General features: G+C 41.8%; 2 protein-coding genes across 4 annotated transcripts; one reads left to right on the top strand and one right to left on the bottom strand.

Annotated features, from left to right (window-relative positions):
* The first annotated feature begins 673 nt into the window (after window positions 1-673).
* Window positions 674-13,177, top strand: LOC121624482 (serine/threonine-protein kinase tousled-like 2). Of its 3 annotated transcripts, none has more exons than XM_041962150.1 (21): window positions 674-1,147; window positions 2,611-2,705; window positions 4,106-4,177; window positions 4,679-4,751; window positions 4,953-4,990; window positions 5,222-5,314; window positions 6,819-6,926; window positions 7,351-7,443; window positions 7,930-8,040; window positions 8,186-8,322; window positions 8,419-8,571; window positions 8,936-9,002; window positions 9,128-9,225; window positions 9,325-9,406; window positions 10,215-10,306; window positions 10,432-10,521; window positions 10,760-10,929; window positions 11,195-11,333; window positions 11,543-11,654; window positions 11,766-11,873; window positions 12,138-13,177. In XM_041962150.1, the coding sequence occupies exons 2-21, from the start codon at window positions 2,613-2,615 to the stop codon at window positions 12,312-12,314; spliced, it is 2,106 nt and encodes a 701-aa protein (XP_041818084.1). In that variant the 5' UTR covers window positions 674-1,147; window positions 2,611-2,612; the 3' UTR covers window positions 12,315-13,177. The 3 variants fall into 3 exon arrangements, with proteins under 3 accessions (XP_041818084.1, XP_041818085.1, XP_041818086.1); XM_041962151.1 differs by having other exon boundaries at window positions 674-1,182; XM_041962152.1 differs by lacking the exon at window positions 5,222-5,314.
* A 177-nt stretch (window positions 13,178-13,354) lies between these two features.
* On the bottom strand, window positions 13,355-19,276 carry becn1 (beclin 1, autophagy related). The gene is made up of 12 exons (XM_041962153.1): window positions 19,135-19,276; window positions 18,746-18,878; window positions 18,564-18,628; window positions 17,492-17,550; window positions 17,235-17,325; window positions 16,911-17,047; window positions 16,537-16,731; window positions 16,291-16,437; window positions 15,822-15,971; window positions 15,413-15,473; window positions 15,170-15,312; window positions 13,355-14,242 (listed from the first exon to the last, which is right to left on the bottom strand). The coding sequence occupies exons 2-12, from the start codon at window positions 18,870-18,872 to the stop codon at window positions 14,074-14,076; spliced, it is 1,344 nt and encodes a 447-aa protein (XP_041818087.1). The 5' UTR covers window positions 18,873-18,878; window positions 19,135-19,276; the 3' UTR covers window positions 13,355-14,073.
* Window positions 19,277-19,692: the final 416 nt, after the last annotated feature.

Below are 19,692 nucleotides of genomic sequence, written 5' to 3'. Positions count from 1 at the left end.
AGCATCATATTTTAGGGAATCTGTTGTAATCTTATTATAATGTGTTACAGCTAAACTCTGTGACCCAACTTTAAAAGCTTGTGTTGGTGGGACAAGTAAGAGCTGCATTGTCACCAAGTTAACACCAAGTACAGCACAGACAACACACTTCAAATGATGACTTCTTAAAATACTGCACAAAGACACACAGATCAACCAGTAATCCTATCCAGAAATACTGCCTGGCCCCATGCTTTCTTTGCCAGTTAGTTTCTGGTAATCTGATAAAACATATTTAGCAATATGCACAATTAATGCTAAATATAATAGCGATAGATACAGTAATATATTCATCTAATGGGAAATTGCAAAACTAATCTAAAATAATTACCTAATCTTGTGGCCCTACAAGACAGGGCCACAAAAGTATGTCATAATGCAGGACCTAGTTGATGTTGTACTTTATTATTCACAAGCATTTTAAATTTGTCAAATTAGTAAGGAAAAAAACAAAAACAAAAAAACAAAAAACAGCTGTCACACAATGAAGCTGGGACTTTTGGGGTCCCTGGGGATCTGGGGCCCAGAACGGTTCCCCCCTTCCAAGTCTGGTAATCCATCGCCTCCAGTGCGCTGCTTGTTTTCGGGTGGTTCTGACCTGAGGAGCTTACATTATCTGTTAAACAAGCGCATGGGAAACATCACATAAAGCTCTCCCTGGAGCCCTGTGCGGCCTTGCTGCAGGGGGTAATGATCTTTTATTTACAGTCAGAGAATGGACTCTAACAAGGTGGCTGAACTTCTCCTCCCGGTGTAAAGGTTACATCGCTCGATAATGACAATAGAAAGACCGAGTGAAGCAGAAATGTGACAACACTTGTAAAGAGGCTTCAGAGCATTGACAGCTCCAGGTTTGCCCGTGCAGGGGCACCAAGACGGACGAGGAAACCCCGAGGATCAGGGCCTCCTGTCCGGATGACACCAGCAGGAGCCAGCCACACTGCTCTCCTTAGCTAGCATTAGCTAAGCTAACAAATGTCTTCCTTGAATTTGAAATAATTGTGAATGGATAACTTGATTCCAGCAACTTTATTTGAGGTGTGTGGGATTGGGAGTTGTTAAGGAGTTTGCTGTCACCGGATGGACGGACGGCATCCTTTCTAGCACCGTGAGTAACTGTGAAAACTGCTAAAGGTTCTCCAGGTGAGACTTCTGTTGCAGCCAATGTTACCGTTAGCTTGCTAGATTAGCGCTAGCTAGGTTACCTACCATGTTGCCCTAGCTGTTATTCGGCCCAGTCAGTAGTAACATTAACACTGACAAAACGTATACCGTTAATTTACACACAACAACTTGACATTGTGTGACAGCGTTTCGCTTTTGTGTCCTATAATGTTCTCAAGAAGCTGCTAAGCATAATGCCATAGTGTTGACTAGCTAGTTAGCATTAGCCGAGATTGTCGTTAGCGTTAGTCAACATCTTCCTGTCAGTCAATAACAGTATCGTGACTAATACCAGTAACTGCCATGAAGTCAGTCTGAGATGAAAGGGTTTGTCATTACATTTGAGATGAAGCCTACATATTCTTTTTTGCTAGGTAACGTTTACTGGCCAGCATTGTTTTGACAGGCTGGCCAAAATTACTAACGTTAGATGCCAAGGAAAAACTGCAATGTGTATTATTATTGTTTGGTTGTTAAATTATTTGGTTGAGTAACTGTCATCACCATGAAATGTCGCTCATGTGCCTTTAGATGACTCCATCGCTGGTTGATGGGTACCCTGTCAGGCAGGAGTTCCTAATGGCAAGAGGAAGTCGTGCCCTGCCATTTCATGCGGTTATGACAACCATATGTAAAGAGGGGAGAATTTGATATTGATCATTTTTTGGTCTCTCTGCCTTAATATCTCATTGACTTAAATCAGTAATTCAAATGCAATGGGGCATTGCCTCCCTCGCCAGTCATGTCCAGATTCAGTGGCTCTCCTTACTCATTCACTTGCTTCCATGATTTGCTGTTTTGAATATCAACTTTGCATAGCATTTTAGCACTGGCAGAATAAACATAAATGGCCTACATATGCACCAGATTGTGACAGAATCTTTTTTCCTCTTCTCTGCCAGGGTTCAGTGTCTTCAGTAGTTATGTAATGCTCGTCGAATTGGTTGAACATAACTTCTACTTTAAAGTTTAATAATTCTGTTGGGTGTCTATCTTACCTGTCAACCTTTGTTATGTCAAGGGGGATTACAGTGGGATTCTTCTGTCATTGCTTTAAAAAAAACTGAAATTGCAATTTTAAATTGGTTTCTCAGTAAAGGGCAGTAACCTAGCAAACACAGTTAGCAAAGTTTGCTTTGTGTCAGTGTTTTTAGCACTGGTTCACTTTGGATAGTGGGCTGTGATCCAACATAGGGACAGGCTCCCAGGCTGCTGTGTTGAGAGGTGTTAGATTTTGGTGGTCAGAACTCAGGATTGACTACATTGCTGGGCCCCCTGCCCCAATTAGAAAGAAAACTTTACATGAATGGTGCATGCTACTGCCTTCCTGTTCATGTGTGTCAGTCTTCTCTTGTGTGACAATAACCTAACACTAATTTCATTCACTGTTTGTGTGTCTCTTTCCAGGCATGATGGAAGGACTTCATAGCCAGGCTTTAAGCCTGGATCCACGCAGGCAGGAACTGCTTGAGGCTCGCTTCACTGGAGTTGGTGTGACTAAGGTTGGCATCTCTTAATAGCCTAATAGTTGTTTTGCTGATCAAAATGATCACCTACTGTAAGTACGGATTGCTTGTGCAGATTTTCACGTTAGATACAATATTTTGTTGTTCAGAAAGGTAGGTTAGGTTTCCTTTTCATCCCTGCTGAAATAAATTTGGAGAAACAATGGAACAGCTCTCCGTTTTCTTGCAGGCAAACATCCCCCAACCCCACTGTTGTTTGCTTGTGAATGCAAACATGAGCAGTTGTACAGCTCTCTTATGTTAGTTCTTCAGTCTAGAAAAGCTGGAACGTCTTGTCTATGCCCAGTATTGACTGATGCTCTGTGTTCAGGAGTTTTCTCAGTGGAACGATCCTGCCACCCTGAGCTAAAGCTAAAACAAGACGAGCTCTGTCTTGGCTGACATGGGAGCTGGCCAGCAGCTCTTTGTTTCAGTGGAGGCTAGTGACACTGAAATGGCACCACAGCTGAAGCTCAGCATAGCTGCATGTTGTGCTGCAGCCCTGCTGATGAACTGGGTATGACTGCGTGTGGGTGCGCACTTGAGAAATGGCAATCCCTGAGAAAGCAATCGCTATCATTCGTGCTCGGGCCTATAGTGTGCTCTGAAATGAATTGTCAGTCCTGCTCACCGTGATATTAGAGTGTGAAAGATTTAAGGTACCATTCAGGACATTACAAACATTTGTGGTGTACATGTTAGGAGAAAAAAAAAATGTGTTTGCGCCGTAAACGTGACCTTGAGAAGCAGAAAGCCAGCAGGCCTTAAAAGCATTAGCCTCCTGCTCCAATTAGCCTCCTGTTTGTTCTTAGTCTCGTCAGTCTGTGCAGCTGGCCATGAATGGTATGCATGACTCCAACTGATTCTACCAAGTGGATGCGACCTGAAGATTTGCAGATTAACAGGGGGATGTATATAATACTCCCATTGTAGCTTCCTATCTTAGTGTTTTAGCTTAGTGATAGTAATTTTAGAGCTATACCTGTTAGGTGCATGTGGTGAAATTCCTGCACAAATAAAATACAAGGAGTAGGAAAAATATTGTACACACATCAGTGTAAAAGGACTTTAAATATGAAGTAAGATATATCACAACTGTAAACACTGCCACAAAGTAGGGTTATGTTAAAGTGGAATGTCAATTGATATGATTTGTCAGATAGGAAAGACATGTTGAAACCTGCACTTGAATTTGTGAGTTTCTTTGTATGAGAATGTCAACAGACCTCAAGATAGGCCGCCATCCTTCTTCGGTGTACATGAGTACAATGTCCCCATTTTAGCATAGAACAGATGCTTTTTACTACTAATTTCCAGTTCTACTCACAAGGACCTGCTTAAAGAGTAGCACATGACTAATCAATGTGTAGTAATAATGTGTGTGTTCTGTTTTCCAGAGTTCGGCCAACAGCGAATCATCCAACCAGTCTCTGTGCAGCGCGGGATCACTCAGTGACAAGGAACTGGAGGTTGGTATGGAAAAGAGTCAAAATGTCAAGTGTGCACTTCCTGACTTTCAGTGATAGTCCCAGAGATTGTTTGTGATTTGGAAGTGGTCAAGTATTTTGTTTGCAGTGGCTAATACAAACACTTAGGTGCTGTGCATTTAGTGTGATTGATCTGTTTATCCATTTTTTGGTCCCACTTACTCGTGTACAGAGGAGGGTGAGGCATGAATTGAGGAAAAAGCAGGAAAACACTTTGGAAAGGACACAAGGCTTTTAGCAGATAAAATCTGGAAAATGGTTCGCTAAATACTGAACACATTAAAAAAGCTGCTATTAATCCTATTAGATTGTTGTCAAGTGTTCCTTTTTAGCAAGGAGTGCAATTACACCCTCGTAACTTAAAGGTGCTAGGATTCATTTTTTTGGTCAAGTCTCTTTGCCATTATGTTAATGCAGTTAATGAATTAAACTTAATTTAGTGAAATTGAAATCTAAGATGTGCTGCTTTTCTGCTCATGTCAGACACCAGAGAAGAAAGCCAATGACCAGAGAAGCAGGAAGAGAAAAGGAGACCTCTATGACAGCAACAGCCAGGGTAAGTCCATCTCCTTATATTCAGAGATGTTCAGCTGTAATCGCTGCTTTCCTCTTGGCTCTAAATATTCCAAATTTGGAATAATACAATTTCGACATGTAATATGTTAAAGGACATTTTTTCGTTGACTTATGCTCTGAAAAAAATTACATATCTACTTAGGATCAAATGATCACTTCTTAACCTGTCTTGTTTTTGTAGGAAAAGGGAGAGGGCACAGAATAAGCGATTATTTTGAGGTGAGTACAAGCTAAATGGACATCATATGTGTTAGTGTGTGAGTGAATTTTGCATTGTAGCCACTCTGTTGTGCGTTGTTTCAAATCACTCTCTGACTTTTAGTGTGATGTGTTCACCCTCACGTTACGACTGTGCTGGTATGGTCCCTCATCAAATTCTTCCTAAATAACAACTCTGTCATCTTTCTTTCTGTCTTGTTTATACACTCTTGTCAACTGCCCTGTGGCCAGTTTGCTGGTAGCAGTGGCTCTGGCACCAGTCCTGCCCGGGGCATCCCCATGCTGGTGCGCTCCTCTCCACAGCATTCACTGTCTAATCCTCTGGTGAGCACCACCACCCATCTCCATAGCTGTCTCCTGCTTTTGCTCTCTCTCTCCTCCGTTGTTTTACTGTTGGTTTACCAGCTGAACAGGGTTGATGAGACACGTACCGCTAAGATTTGGTTTTGTTTATTCTACCAGAAGTCTAATCTGTTTAGGGGCGAATAGACGTGTCTTTGGTCTCAGCCAGTGGAAGTAACGAAACATTCCTTTACATTTAATTAATTAGTTTTTTCCATTTTTTTGACTTTAATGGAAACTGAAAACAAGCACAAAACGGAGTCTCACAGTGCACGTTAGTTGTGCTTATAACAGAATAGCTGAATGTGTGGTATTTATTAACTGGATAGACCAAGTGCGGGATGAACGTTGACCATTGGTGAGAGAAGCTGTAGCTCATGTTAATGTTTTCACGGCTGGTGTTTAACACAGTGAGCTAGTATGTAAGCCGGAGAGCAGTGCAGGAGGACCATGTGTTGCAACCCTGATTTCAAAAAGGTTTTGACTCCATGTAAAACTGAGCCCATGTAGTAACATCCTTCATACAGTCATGTGTTCACAAAGTGGTGAACTTCGCTCCATCCTAGCATGTGAACGGCTGAAACTTTGCGGGATGCTCGTTTCATACCCAATCATGATGCTATCACCTCAAAATCAAAGTCAAAGTCAGCTTTATTGTCTGTTACCAATCAACCTGTTTACCTGTGGAATGTTCCACACAGGTGTTTTTGGAGCGTTCCACAACTTTCTCAGTCTTTAGTTGCTCCTGTCCCAACTTGTTCGAAACGTGTTGCTGCATCAAATTCAGAATAAGCAGATATTTACAAAAATCAATCAGGCTGATGAGGCCAAGCATTAAATATATTGTCTTTGTTTGGTTTTCAATTGAGTATATGTCCAAAAGGATTAGCAAATTATTGCATTATGTTTTTATTTACACAATATCACAACTTCTCTTGGAATCTGTGTCGTAGTAAGGTGTTTTTGTTTAAGTAGTGTAGTCACTTGTGTGTATAGTAGATTTTCTCCTGGGAAATAGCAGATTTAAATTTGGTTCATGAAGTACCTGTATAGTAAAAGATGTATGGGCACGCTTATTTTGAAAAGGCTATGTTCTGTTAGGCTGCTGGCAGCAACATTTATTCACTCAAAAGCAGAGTTTACGACACTCTTTAATTACCCGCCACTCAGGTCTCATAAATCAGTGTCATACCATTTTTTTGTTGTCTTGAAATCCCTATGGAAGTATTAACCACTATGTACAGTTTTAATATTTCTTTATCTAATTAAAATTGATTTGAATGGACAATTCTGCATGAATTCCTTTAGATACCTGTATTCATTTACAATTTAATTTCTCTTCCCCTTAATAGCTATTGTATTTGTTGCTTTTGTTTTTCTCCTTTCTGCTGCTATGATCTCCCTATACTGTCTGTATTACGTAATTGTTATAATTTACGCCCTGTGTCTTTCCGCCTTTGTCTTCTTCTCTCTCTCTGGAATGCAGTTTCAGCATGGCAGTCCTTCGTCCACAGGCTCAGCCCACACAGACTCTTCATCTTGCAGCTCTGTTAAGACAGCCCCGACACACTCCAGCTCACACAAAGCCATCCAGGTAGCCGACCTTTCTGATTTTTTTGGACTGAGCGAAAAGTGGCTTGTTTCACAAACTGAATCTGTTTTAGAAAAAGTGTCATCTTAGACACAATGTTCTGCCATTTAAAAAAATGCTACTAGTCGGCAAAGATGTGGATGCTAGAATTAAAGGTCAGATTTTGAAAGGCCCTGCCACCCACACTGCACAGTGACACAATACTTTCAACACACATCCAGCGATCCTTGCAAATCACACTAATTGGCTTGGTTAAAGGTCAGCCTTTTGAATTCATGTCTAATATCCAAGACACCGACGTCTGATTTTGATGCATTTAAAGTGATGCTGTGTTTTGTTACCGACTGGCCCAAGGGCTGTCTGCATCATTTGAGTGAGACGAGATGTTAACTGTCGGCTTGTTGTTGTCTTCGCCCTCCCTCCTCAGTCAGAACTGACGCTGCTGAAACTGACAGCATTGGAGAGGGACAAGAACTCTGACCTGGAGAAGAAAGAGGGGAGGATAGACGACCTGCTGAGGGTAAGTTCACAAAACATTTCAAATCTGTCCTAAAAAGCTGAACTTGGTGTTTGGAGCGTTTGTAACATCTGACAGAGCTTCAGAGTAGGGATTTACAATAAAAACTAGTCACTTACACAAATTGACATTTTAGTTGACTAACAATTGATGTCACAGAGAAGAAGAATATGACTAATCGTACATACATTTATGTATTAGGCCTGTTCACAAATGTTGTTAGTAATCACTTCACAAACTCGACAAATGTGCTACCAGTTGTCACAACAACCCCAGTAATTAACCTGCAGCAGTCTGGTTGCAGCTCATCATGAATGATGTGCTTGTTAACTTTCAAATGCCACTGTTGTTTAAATTACATTGAGTGTAAATGTCAGTGAACCAAGCTGACACAGTGATAGTTGTTGCATCATGTCGGCTCAAGAACGAAACAGCCTTGAATCCTTGTTGTGATGGGAATTGGATGTCACACGATGAATGTTTCGGCAGGCCAACTGTGACTTGAGGCGGCAGGTAGATGAACAGCAGAAAATGCTGGAGCGCTGCAAGGAGCGGCTTAACAAGTGCGTGACCATGAGCAAGAAGCTCCTGATGGAGAAGGTGGGTTTCAGCGATGTGCTCACCAAAGCAGTTGTTTACTTCTCTCTCTTTTTTTTTTTTTTACATAGTGTTTCATCAGTTCTTTACATCCTCTCAGATAGCTGTTTTGTGAGTATGCAATTTCCAATTCATCTTCTTTTTGCAGTCAAAGCAGGAGAAGATGGCCTGCAGGGACAAGAGCATGCAGGATCGCCTGCGTCTAGGCCACTTCACCACCGTACGGCACGGAGCCTCCTTCACTGAGCAGTGGACAGATGGATATGCCTTCCAGAACCTCATCAAGTCAGCATGCAAATAGCCACGAACACATGTTTGCTTGTTGTTCTGTCGGTTCTGCGAACGAGAACATTCACACGAGATCGTTCTTGCATCTTTTAGGCAGCAAGAGCGAATCAACTCGCAGAGGGAGGACATAGAGAGGCAGAGGAAGCTGCTGGGAAAGAGGAAACCTCCCTCCATGGCTCAGACACCTCCACCCAGTCTCGAACAGAACAAACGAAAGAGCAGGAGCAACGGCCAGGAGAATGAAACGTAAGATTAGAATCAGTAGCTAAATTCCTTCACATGGTAGATGTTTTACGTGGTCCAGGCCAAAGTAAACAGTAAAATGGGAATCAGTTGTTGTTGTGATGCTTGGGTTTTTTGTTTTCTGATCTTAAGGGCTGCACTGCTTTGTACTGGTGCAGTTTCCTGAGCTTAATGGGTTTTCCCGGTGTGGGAGTCATTTATGTTTAAGGTCGTTCATGAACCACTGATAGACCCTTAGCATGAAGTCCAAGTGGAGGCTTTGTGTCACCTTGTTTCTGTCATTTCATCTAAAGTGTGAAGCTTATTAAGTTTTTTTTTTCCTCACAAGCTAACCTGGTTATATTACTGTCACTTTTTCCCCACACAGGTTGTCACTGGCTGAATATCATGAGCAAGAGGAGATTTTCAAACTTCGCATTGGTCACCTAAAAAAGGTACCGATCGACTAATTAAAGCATCTTTTTCTTTGTTTCGGGTAGTAACCTAGAGACCTTGAACTACTGTTGTTCCTGTTTATCAGGGGTTAAGGTAGATGATAGCTTTGCGTGGTTGTATGCAGGAAGAAGCAGAGATCCAGGCGGAGCTGGAGCATTTAGAGCGAGTGAGAAACCTGCACATTCGGGAGCTGAAAAGAATCCATAATGAGGACAACTCGCAGTACGTATCACCTCCGTGCACCTGACACAAGTTCTGTGGTGTGCTTTCAACTTCACAACTGTGAAAAAGCCAAATGATTTAAAAATTCTTCTTTTATAGATTTAAAGATCACCCCACGCTGAATGACCGATATCTGCTGTTACATTTACTTGGAAGAGGCGGCTTTAGTGAAGTTTTCAAAGTAAGCTTGTGCCATTTAGTTGGCTTCCATTCTTTACGAGTATCAGTTTATAATCTTTGAACTGTGCCAGGTCTGTTCATGCCTCCGCACGAGCAACGGCACACAAATGTCCCATAGAATAAAATGAAATGATAACATTTAATATCCAAAAGGTCAAAAATCAACTTCTCTGTAACATCATAATCTGTAAAAGCACTTTTCTGGCCATTATTTAACACCACAAGTCAGAAACAGAAGGCAGATTGTGACCACACTTCACATCTGGACAGATACTGAATTGGCGACACTAATCTTGGGGGACCACCTTAAAACTATGGTGACTGTATCGATCTTCTGTGCTGCCGTTGCTGTTGAAGACGTGTGTGAAGCATCCACGTCTTACAATTTGTAGCTTCTTTGCAGCAACATCCATATTTGAAGCATTGTAGTCCACCAGAAGCTCATTGGATCAGCTGATACTGAGCTTCAGGTGATTGTTGTTGCACCATGTGATGAAGCTCTCTATCAATCCTCTGTGTTCTTCTGGAAAAACAGACGGCATGTTTCTCACTGGAAATTATTCATTTGCTGCATACATGTCAATGTAGTGAGAACTTCCATTTCACTAAAAAATATACTTAATAGTCACTTAAAAAGTCTTCACTTCACTTCACTTCACACAGACATGATGTAAACTGCAACTTGCAGAGGCAAACAACTGCAAGGAGTTCATTCTAGTTGAATAAAGTACAGCAAGTATACTTATGTGTTATTGTACTGACTTTGTGTGTTGATGTATAATGTGTTTTATTTGTTTTAATTTTTGCAGGCTTTTGATTTGACAGAGCAAAGGTATGTGGCCATTAAAATCCATCAACTCAGCAAGAACTGGAGGGAGGAGAAGAAGCAAAACTACCACAAGTGAGTCTGAACCTCTTCTTTCTTTGCATCGTTTTAAATGTTTTGATCTGAAATTTTACCTTGTGAACCTTCAAACAGAAAACTGACGTTTGTGATGTTTGACTGAATGGTTAACGTCTTTTCAGACACGCCTGTAGAGAGTACAGAATCCACAAAGAACTTGACCACCCGAGAATAGTCAAACTCTATGACTATTTTTCACTCGACACAGACTCGTAAGTGAATCATTCTGCATGCAAATACATCTTATTTAAGTGCTAAACATCATAAAGTGCTAAAAAGCAGGCAAACTCTTAAAAGCAACTATAACCAACATTTTTATGACAACAGCTATCGAATGGCAGTAAGATAGGGGGGGTCGCTCATAGTGATGAAACAGCAGAGAATTATCACCTGAATCTGCAGTTGTCAGTACTGAACTTCCTAAATGATCTGTGGCTTCACCTCTGGCAGGTTCTGCACAGTGCTGGAGTACTGTGAAGGCAATGATCTGGACTTCTACTTGAAGCAGAATAAGCTGATGACCGAGAAGGAGGGCCGCTCTATTGTAATGCAAATTGTCAATGCCCTCAAGTACCTCAACCAGATTCGCCCACCCATCATCCACTACGACCTCAAGCCCGGTATTCTCACACATTCAGTTTGTCATTTTGTATCCCGTTTAATTGCAGAATGGTGAGAAAGAGCACTACTAAACTAAATTTAGTGCTTCTGAACAATTGATCATGTGATTTTTCAGGAAAGGTAACCTAACACCACAAGCATCTGGGTTAGATTTGAATGAAGATAAATATACAATATGCACGTGTGTGTGCATTTAGGAAAAAAAAGCCTGTTTACAGTCACGTGAATAATTTGACTTTGTTCTGTTTCCTGTTCTGATCTTAGGAAACATCCTGTTGGTTAATGGCACGGCTTGTGGAGAGATTAAGATCACTGACTTTGGCCTGTCCAAGATCATGGATGATGACAGCTACAACTCTGCAGATGGCATGGAGCTGACCTCACAAGGAGCAGGGACCTACTGGTACATAGAGACACATTTTAGTGCATTTAGTAACCAAGCAACAAAAATGGTTTCACAAGTTAGTAGCAGAGGCGCCATCTTCTGAGAGTAATGTTGCTAATTGAATTCACATCCCCTCTTCATCCAGAAAATCATGTAAAGAGGTGCAGTGCAGAGAGAACATGTCGAGAGAAAACCTATGTAATTCTCATATTGTGATTAACTTACAGGTACCTGCCGCCTGAGTGCTTTGTGGTGGGTAAAGAGCCCCCTAAAATATCCAACAAGGTGGATGTTTGGTCAGTAGGGGTCATCTTCTACCAGTGCTTATATGGACGCAAGGTAACTATTAGCCTGCAATCTTGAGCAGAAATTTTGTTGTCAGATAGTATTAAATCAAAGTGAGAAATGAAATCTGCCTGTCAGTCATCTCTCTTTTTTGTTTGTTTCCAGCCGTTCGGTCATAACCAGTCGCAGCAGGACATCCTTCAAGAAAATACCATATTAAAAGCAACTGAGGTGCAGTTTCCCCCCAAACCTGTGGTCACTACAGAAGCAAAGGTGTGGCACTCATTTCTCTTAAACAGCTGTACACTCACTGCACTGTTCCCAACACATTATACAGTCCTACTAGCATAATCCAGCAGACTATTTTCAATAGTTTAGATTGCTTGCCTTTCAAAAGGAGGTGACTTCCCATTTGTAATGGGCAGGGAATACATTTGGATCAGTTTATGATGCAAAATGTGTGAAAAAATGAAATCCACTGAAAGAAAGTAGATCCATAGTAAATGAGTCGGTTTATTCCCCTTTTCCCCTTCATAGGCCTTCATTCGACGATGCCTGGCTTATCACAAGGAGGACCGAGTGGATGTGCTGCAGTTGGCCAGCGACCCCTTCCTAATGCCCCACATCCGAAAAGCCCTGGGCAGCAGCACACCCCTGGCACCTCCTCTTCCCTCCACCTCCAGCTGCTACAGCAGCAGTGCCTCCGACTGCTGAAAGAAACTGAAATAAACCTCCAGTGAGGACAAAGCCACGCGGACACGTTACACGCTTGATGAAACTCCTCCTTTGCGCTCTCGAGAGAACGGAGAGCATGATGGGACGTAGGGTCCTAAAAGTATGAATGGAACCAAAATGATGGATGACGTGGTGATGTAGTAGTAAATGTGCCCACCGCCATCATCCAAGTGGTAAAAATGAAGGGCCGTTCTCTGGCTGTGGGCTCAGTAGAACCCAAAGATTTGCCCATATGCATGCACTAACACGAAAAACTTTGGCTCATTTCAAGGGGCTTTTCTACATGAAAAATTGCAAAAGCACCCGAAAAATTGCACAACTGACAGGATGAGAAGTACGCCACGTGTGGAAGATCACCCGCCTGTGCTCTGTGGAAGGTTTAGAAGAAGCATTCATGAAATTTCATCACATACTGCTTGAAATGCATCATCTATCCAACTATTTTTCAGAACTAGAGTGGTCTCTTTCACACATGCATCCCTGTAGGTTTGAACCTGGGACTTTTAAGAAGGGCTCCTACAAGTAATAAGGAACGACTGATGACCAAAGTTCAAGGCCTGCCTTGTTGACGTGGCACCATTCGAGGTTCAGAAAATAACTTGACACAGAAGAGGGCTGATTCTGGAATGAGTAACTGGTTTTGACCTATTTTAAATATTTTACTGGTTAACTGGAAGTCAGCTTATTATTTTAATTATTAAGCCCATATTTTTCCACAAATTTTACCCCCTCTAATGTTTTTGTTGACCTTATAGGGGGGCTGACTATGAGTGAGTGTTGTGATGAGAGTTCAGATTCGACAGAAATAATTATGGAAACCCATTAAAAAAACATTTGGTTAACTGTGGTGTCTTACTTGATCTGGGAAAATCGAAGGGTGATGTGACGCACACAAAAATAAGATTTTTGATAGAAGTTTAATTCTGAGTATTTATTAATTGAATCATTCATGCTGTTCTCAGTAGAATGTGATGCAGTTACATTAATGTATGCATTTAATCTATGAGAAAATCTCCACACCAGACATTTTTTTTCACAGCATGAAATGTTTATTAACTCAAATCTCACCATTAAAAGTATCCATCATATCGAAAAACAGACAAACTCATGTGATGGTGCGTCATATAAACACCAAGAAGCTGTGTCAGTGTACCTCTAAATACAACACTTTACCTGTAAAGTATGGCTGTAACTGACAAGTGTTATAACTGCATTCAAGGTTAAAGCAATACTGGCACACTGCTGCTGAATACTTAACCGTATTAATCTATTAAAAATCCTACATTGACCATAATTATCACATCTTACAGCTTCTGTAACTGTAATGCTGACAAAAAAACTTCTTGCAGTGATTTTAAAGGTGAGCAGTGCAGGACAGCTACGAAACCTTGAACTTGATGAAGTGGTTAGTGAAGATTTAAGATACATTCTACTCTCATGAAGTGTGAAATTGTCTTAATGCAACGTCAGCTTTTCAGAAAAAGCCAGATATTAGCAAAGCAGATGATAAAAGAAACTAAAAGACACGTAGCTATCTTATCCTGCTTGCTTTGACGACAACCTGTGCCTGTCTTCAGTGCTTCCACAGTTGGGCCACTATTTAGAATCCCCACAGCAGCAAGATAGATAAAAATACTTGCAAAATGGTGCAAACAACCATTTCTTTTTCCTCTGGCCAAGCATCCAAATAGATCCATTTACCAGGCATACGACTTCACAGAGGCATCGACCAGCAGGTTTATCTGTTGTAGAACTGTGAGGTGACCCAGGCCAGTCCCCACTTCAGGTTGGTGAGCATAAACTTGAGCGCCTTGGTCCACTGCTCCTCAGAGTTGAATTGGGTTTTGATGGAGTAGGAGCCACCGCTGCCTCCTGTGTCCTCGATCTTGCCCTTCTCCACGTCCATCCTGAGGAATGAAACATCAGTCACTGTCATCACATGCAGCCTGGTGGATGGACTGGTATCAATATTATACTTTTTCTTTTTTGACCCTGCAAATATGTTGTATAATATATATCCTCACAACAGACACATAATAGAGTTTAAGTTTCTTCATTGCCTTGATCTGGTTTGCCATTTTTAGTGTTTGTACGCTACATGTTAAAGTATTTATTTAGCAAAAGCCCTGAATGCTAATAGTGCAGTGTGCTGTATTTTCACCCCAGTTATCCTTAAACAGCATAGTGGTGCTCCAGACAGCTGCCAGAGAACACGCCATGATTGCGACCTGTCAGTCACAAGGTAGCCATGCCCTACAGCAAACCCTGCTTTATCATCCATTTTATTCTAAGTAGGACCATAATTTTAAAAAAAATGTCATGCTGTATTAAAGAAGACTTGAAACTAGTGACTGAGACCACAAACTCATTAGGAAAATGTTTCCTGAGGTAATAAATCAAGTAAAAAGTAGGGCAATTTTCTCTTAAGCTTTCATATAATAAGACTTATTTTGGAAACCTGTGGAGTCGCCCCCTGCTGGCCATTAGAAAGAATACTGTTTTTCATGAGCTTCACTTTTCAGACCCTGAAGCTTCGTCCACTTATTAGACTGTCTGTGGGTTACACAAGTAAGTGTATTAGTAGAAGCTGTACTGGAAGCCATAATTTAATAATTCAAAGGGTTATATAGCCAAAGCTGTCCCAAATTTGCCTAAATGGCATAATCAAAGCAGACAATTCTCCTGCCTCTCCAGAATGAGTCGAGGTAATGGTTTTAAATTTGCATTCAAACTTAATGAATATTTACAGCTTCATCTTAAATGACTGCAATGATGCCCTGGCTAATGAGCATGAGGCCAAATATTCACATTGTGCTGCTCTGCAGGTATCTGACCTGTATGGAAGGCAGAAGCCAGTGTCTCCTTTTTCCACCTCCTCTTTGAACTGCTGGACACAGTCCAGAAAGGCCACCATGGCGTGGTCGAATTTGTTGTCCCAGAAGAACCTCAGGCCACCAGAGCAGTACAGAGGAAGCTCCTGGACAAACACAAGACAGACAGAAAAGGCAGGATTGGAGCCTGGAGAAATGTTTAAATAATGATGGGAGAGCTAGGTTTGAGAGTACTGCATTTCTTACCTTAGACTTGTCTGTCAGTGACTCTAAGTATGAGTGGTTTCCATATGGGACCAGACGATATCTGAAGAGAGAAGTGTTGTTTGAGCTTCATTTTATGTTGATTTGCAGAATATAAAAAATTATAATTACAATATCTATAATACATCTTATGGACAGATTCATTATGAACAATTAAGATAAAATAAAGCAACAAATAAACAACAAAGCAAAAGAAAGAAAAACAAGGTCATATGCTAAGATATAACATCAGTGAATAATTTAATGTAAATAACAAAAAACAATGTGGCGAAGAGCCAAGGAACAAATACAAGCGCTGGAAACTGGCATAAAAAGAGGATTTAAAATGGTAGGGTGTCAATGTGTACAAGCACAAACGTGTGTGTGTGTGTGTGTGTGTGTGTGTGTGTACCTCTGGAAGCGTAGCCCCATCTTGTTGGCCAGAGCGTGCAGCAGCAGCACTGTCTGCCCCCAGGCTGCGTTGATCTCATTCCACTCCACTGGGACGCTGGGGAGTCGACCCAGACGGAAGTTGTTGATGGTTCCAAACTGGCCGCTGTGCCTAAACAGGAACAATTCAGACTCTCAGTCAACAGGCACTGATTCATAGAAAAAATTCCCTAATTATTTATTCTTAGCATCCACAGCAACGTGTGTGCCTGTTTTTCTATATTCGCGCAGTCCCCACACCAGAAGCTAACTCACAGTGAGGGGTCTGACAACTTCGTAGGGACCAAAATGCTGGACCCCCATATCATATATCATTCAACTTTGGGGTGAAGACTTGGGTTTAGGTTCGGTTAGGGTAAGTCTACAGGAAACTAATTTAAGTCTAATTAATAAGCGCACAAGTGATGGAAAAAAAAAGTGTTTGTGTGTACCAGATGTGAAATGTGGCATTGAAGACGTTGGTCTTTTTCAGGCGATCTAGCTGAATCTGGCAGTAACGCATCTGGTTGTCAACACTCTTCAGCTCATCATCCAGCTCCAGCTGTTGCCGTTTAAACTCACTGTACTCCTTTTGGTACCTGTTAGCAAAAGGCAGTGGAAAGACAACGAGCTGTTAGCTGCTGTATCATTTAGCATACAGCACCGTCATCTGTTAACACCGGCCTCGGGTCACTCACTGCAGCTCCTCTGTGTCCAGCTGCTGAGAGTGGACCCTGCTCTGGGTCAGGTCCTGGGCCACAGCAGCCCTCTGCTCCTCCACTGCCTCCAACTCCTGCACCAGAGCCTCCTCCTCCTCCTTCAGCTGCTGCAGCTCTGCGAGCAGGGTCTCCTCCTCTTCCACCTGCAGGTGTGACAGCAGCTCCAGGCACTGCCTGAAAATATGTTCACATATAGCATGCGTTATTACACACACACACAGCTCACATGCAGACATTTGGAATCAGCACTTTAACTAAGCCGGGTCATAGCGAGTGACACCAGCAGCATTTTCTGCCTTCTGCGAATCCCTTAGATTGAAAACTGACACATTGAGCAATTTCACTGAACTCACTTGTAATTCTGGCATTCGTTCTCTGTGATGTTGAGCTGTGTGTCCAGGTGGTCCAGCAGGGTGTCGGTACATTCCTCACACAGCGGGTGGTCCACATCTGTCTGGCCCGACATGATGTCAAACAGGTCACTGGTCACCTGGGTGGGAGACAAAATTGTTACTTGGTACAGTCACGTCACACTGTCAGACAAAGTGGCTCTAAGGTCAGTCCCCACGTTAATCACAACCAGGAGTTCCATGAGTGTTTCATCAAACACCTTCTTGTCTGCGTTTCTTGCCAAAATGACATAATAAAACTTCCAGCGGTGCAACAGTAGAGTTTACCTTCAGCCTACGACTAAGGTTTTCCATGGTGCCACCATCAGATGCTTCTCCAATCAGTGTGAAGCTGTTGGCGCTCTCTGTGGACATCATCCTGCAGGGACAGATTCAGCAGTTAAGTCATCTTTGTAGGACATGCTGCATTTGTCCATCCAGACCTCATGTGACAGAGGAACATATCAACGAAGAGATACCCAACAGATCTGATTTGGAAACAGTATTCAATTCCATTCCCTGAATGAAAAGGCGTGAGCGCTCACCGTGCCGGAGGGATGTATTTTCTTGACACTCCATCTTGCTTGTTTTCCACAAATGTCTCCTGAACGGCAAAAGAAATTCTGAGACTCAAACTGAATTGTAACAATGAATTGTTTCAGTCCTACAACACAGATATCCACAAAAATACGGACAGTGTAAAAAAAAAAACAAACTCAGAATGAAATCATCAAACAAACTGTTTACTGACAGCTGATTTACAACGTGTTCCTGAGCCCATGTATTAATCTCCTTCATACAGTCATGTGTTCACAAAGTGGTGAACCTCGCTCAATCTCTGCTTGTGAATGACTGAGCCTTTCGAGGATGCCCCTTTCATACCCAATCATGATACTATCACCTGTTACCAGTCAACCTGTTTACCTGTGGAATGATCCAAACAGGTGATTTTGGAGCGTTCCACAACTTTCCCAGTTTTTGTTGCTCCTGTCCCAGCGTTTTTTGGCATCAAATTCAGAATAAGCAGATATTTACAAAAATCAATGAAGCTGATGAGGTCAAGCATTAAAGACATTCTTTGTACAATTTTCAGTTGAGTATATGTCAAAAAGAATTAGCAAATGATCACATTCTGTTTTATTAATGTTTTATACAGCATCCCAACTAACTGTTCTGGAATCGGGTTGTATGCTGCAGATAACATTTTTTTCAAAACAGGATCAAAATACACAAACATCGTGTTAACAAGAAAAACACTGTGTGCTAACATTTGTGCTGGTTTATTTTAAATATGCAGTAACTTCAATCCAATTCTACCACGTCATAACACTTGATTAGAAATTCTTCAAGATTTTTCTGTGTTATATAAAGAATGGATTGTAGTTACTAAAGAAGTTGACATGATGTCCCAAATGTAAGCAAGTCATAGTCAAATTTTCAGTTTATCTCGACTTTGTTTTATCTTATCAGTCTGTGAAACTGGCCAGAGGGAAAACAGTTGTATAACATAACTCTGGCACATTCAGTGCCATCGTGTGCTGTATGTATCCTGACATCCAGAGCAGCCCAGTTTGTAAACAATATGCAGTCTGGAGACAGGTTTTCTGCTGTGCCTACCTCTGGTGCTGTCTCCCCCTCAGAGCTGTCAGCCTGTTTGCTGGGGGTCACTGTGACGAGTGGAGCTGAGGAGGAGAGAGGGATACACAAGAGTCAATACGTGACAGATTACGAAAGCCACTACACTTCATCACATGGAAGTTTCGTGCATTTAACAGATCGATTCTGACAGGTATACATACCAATGAGCTCCTGGATTGTGACCCGGTCGAGCACGTTGAAGGATGTGTCCAGTTTGAGCGGCTGGCAGCATCGCTGACACACGAAGCTGACCTGCATGGTTGTGCTCGACGACTTGGAGCCCTCCATCGCTAGCTTCATGAAGCCGAGTTAAGAAATAAAAGCACATTAGAAATATGTTAGAGCAGCTCATACTAATGACAGCTTGATACCCCTTTTCGCCAAAGGCTTTCCTTCAAAAGTCCAGAAGTTAACGCTACACACTCTGTCTTGCTAGTTTGATACGGTACTTGTTTGGCTAAAACGCTAGACAGCTGGCTAGCTAACGTTAGCTCTCCAGCTAGCTTGTGTCAACATACACCAACGGTTTATAAACATAAGATAGACTCACTGTTGCTTGTGAAGGATTTAAACTACTGCATAATAATCCTGAGTTGTGCTCGACAGTAATAAACCACTTGTAACGTATTTAGCGTGACTGTTGCATTGTTGCGCCCCAGGATTTCTCTTTGCACTTCCTTATTGTTGTTTACGACGGATGTGACGTTATAGTACGTGGGAAAGTCTTGTGGGAAAGCCACTTCGACAGAGCCAGCCAGTTTATAACAGGAAACATATTAATGTTACTACAGAGGTAGTTTGGAGCATCGGAGCTTTCTTTATACCAGGTTAAACTTCACACACACGTCCAATTATGGAAAGTACATCATATTGAAAGCATATAAAGCTGCTGCTGTTGAATTTTAAAGATACACGAAAGCAGCATAATCCTACAGAATAGACTGTGGTTGCCTATGAAACATACATTTTATTTATTTTTAATGGCTATTGGTTTATTTTTCCATTGACGCCTCTGTACTTCTCATTGATAACTTGCCGAATGACAAAGTACTGTTTTACTGCTATATTTCACCGTCTCCCCAAGCCTGAACTGTTTTTAAACATATTT

The sequence above is a fragment of the Chelmon rostratus genome, chromosome 21 (assembly GCF_017976325.1).
Source record: "Chelmon rostratus isolate fCheRos1 chromosome 21, fCheRos1.pri, whole genome shotgun sequence".
Classification (NCBI taxonomy): domain Eukaryota; kingdom Metazoa; phylum Chordata; class Actinopteri; order Chaetodontiformes; family Chaetodontidae; genus Chelmon; species Chelmon rostratus.
The sequence above is the reverse complement of the archived record's forward strand: the minus strand, read 5'-3'. Positions and strand labels throughout refer to the sequence as shown.

Bases quoted from the DNA above. Each gene is read 5' to 3' on its own strand.
- LOC121624482 (XM_041962150.1), top strand. From the start codon at position 2,613: ATGATGGAAGGACTTCATAGCCAGGCTTTAAGCCTGGATCCACGCAGG. The intron at 4,752-4,952 runs GTAAGTCCATCT...TTGTTTTTGTAG, and splicing joins CTATGACAGCAACAGCCAGG to GAAAAGGGAGAGGGCACAGA. The intron at 10,930-11,194 runs GTATTCTCACAC...TTCTGATCTTAG, and splicing joins CCACTACGACCTCAAGCCCG to GAAACATCCTGTTGGTTAAT.
- becn1 (XM_041962153.1), bottom strand. From the start codon at position 18,872: ATGGAGGGCTCCAAGTCGTCGAGCACAACCATGCAGGTCAGCTTCGTG. The intron at 17,551-18,563 runs GTAGGCACAGCA...TTTGCCGTTCAG, and splicing joins AGGGGGAGACAGCACCAGAG to GAGACATTTGTGGAAAACAA. The intron at 15,474-15,821 runs GTACACACACAC...TTCTCTCTTCAG, and splicing joins ATGGGGCTACGCTTCCAGAG to ATATCGTCTGGTCCCATATG.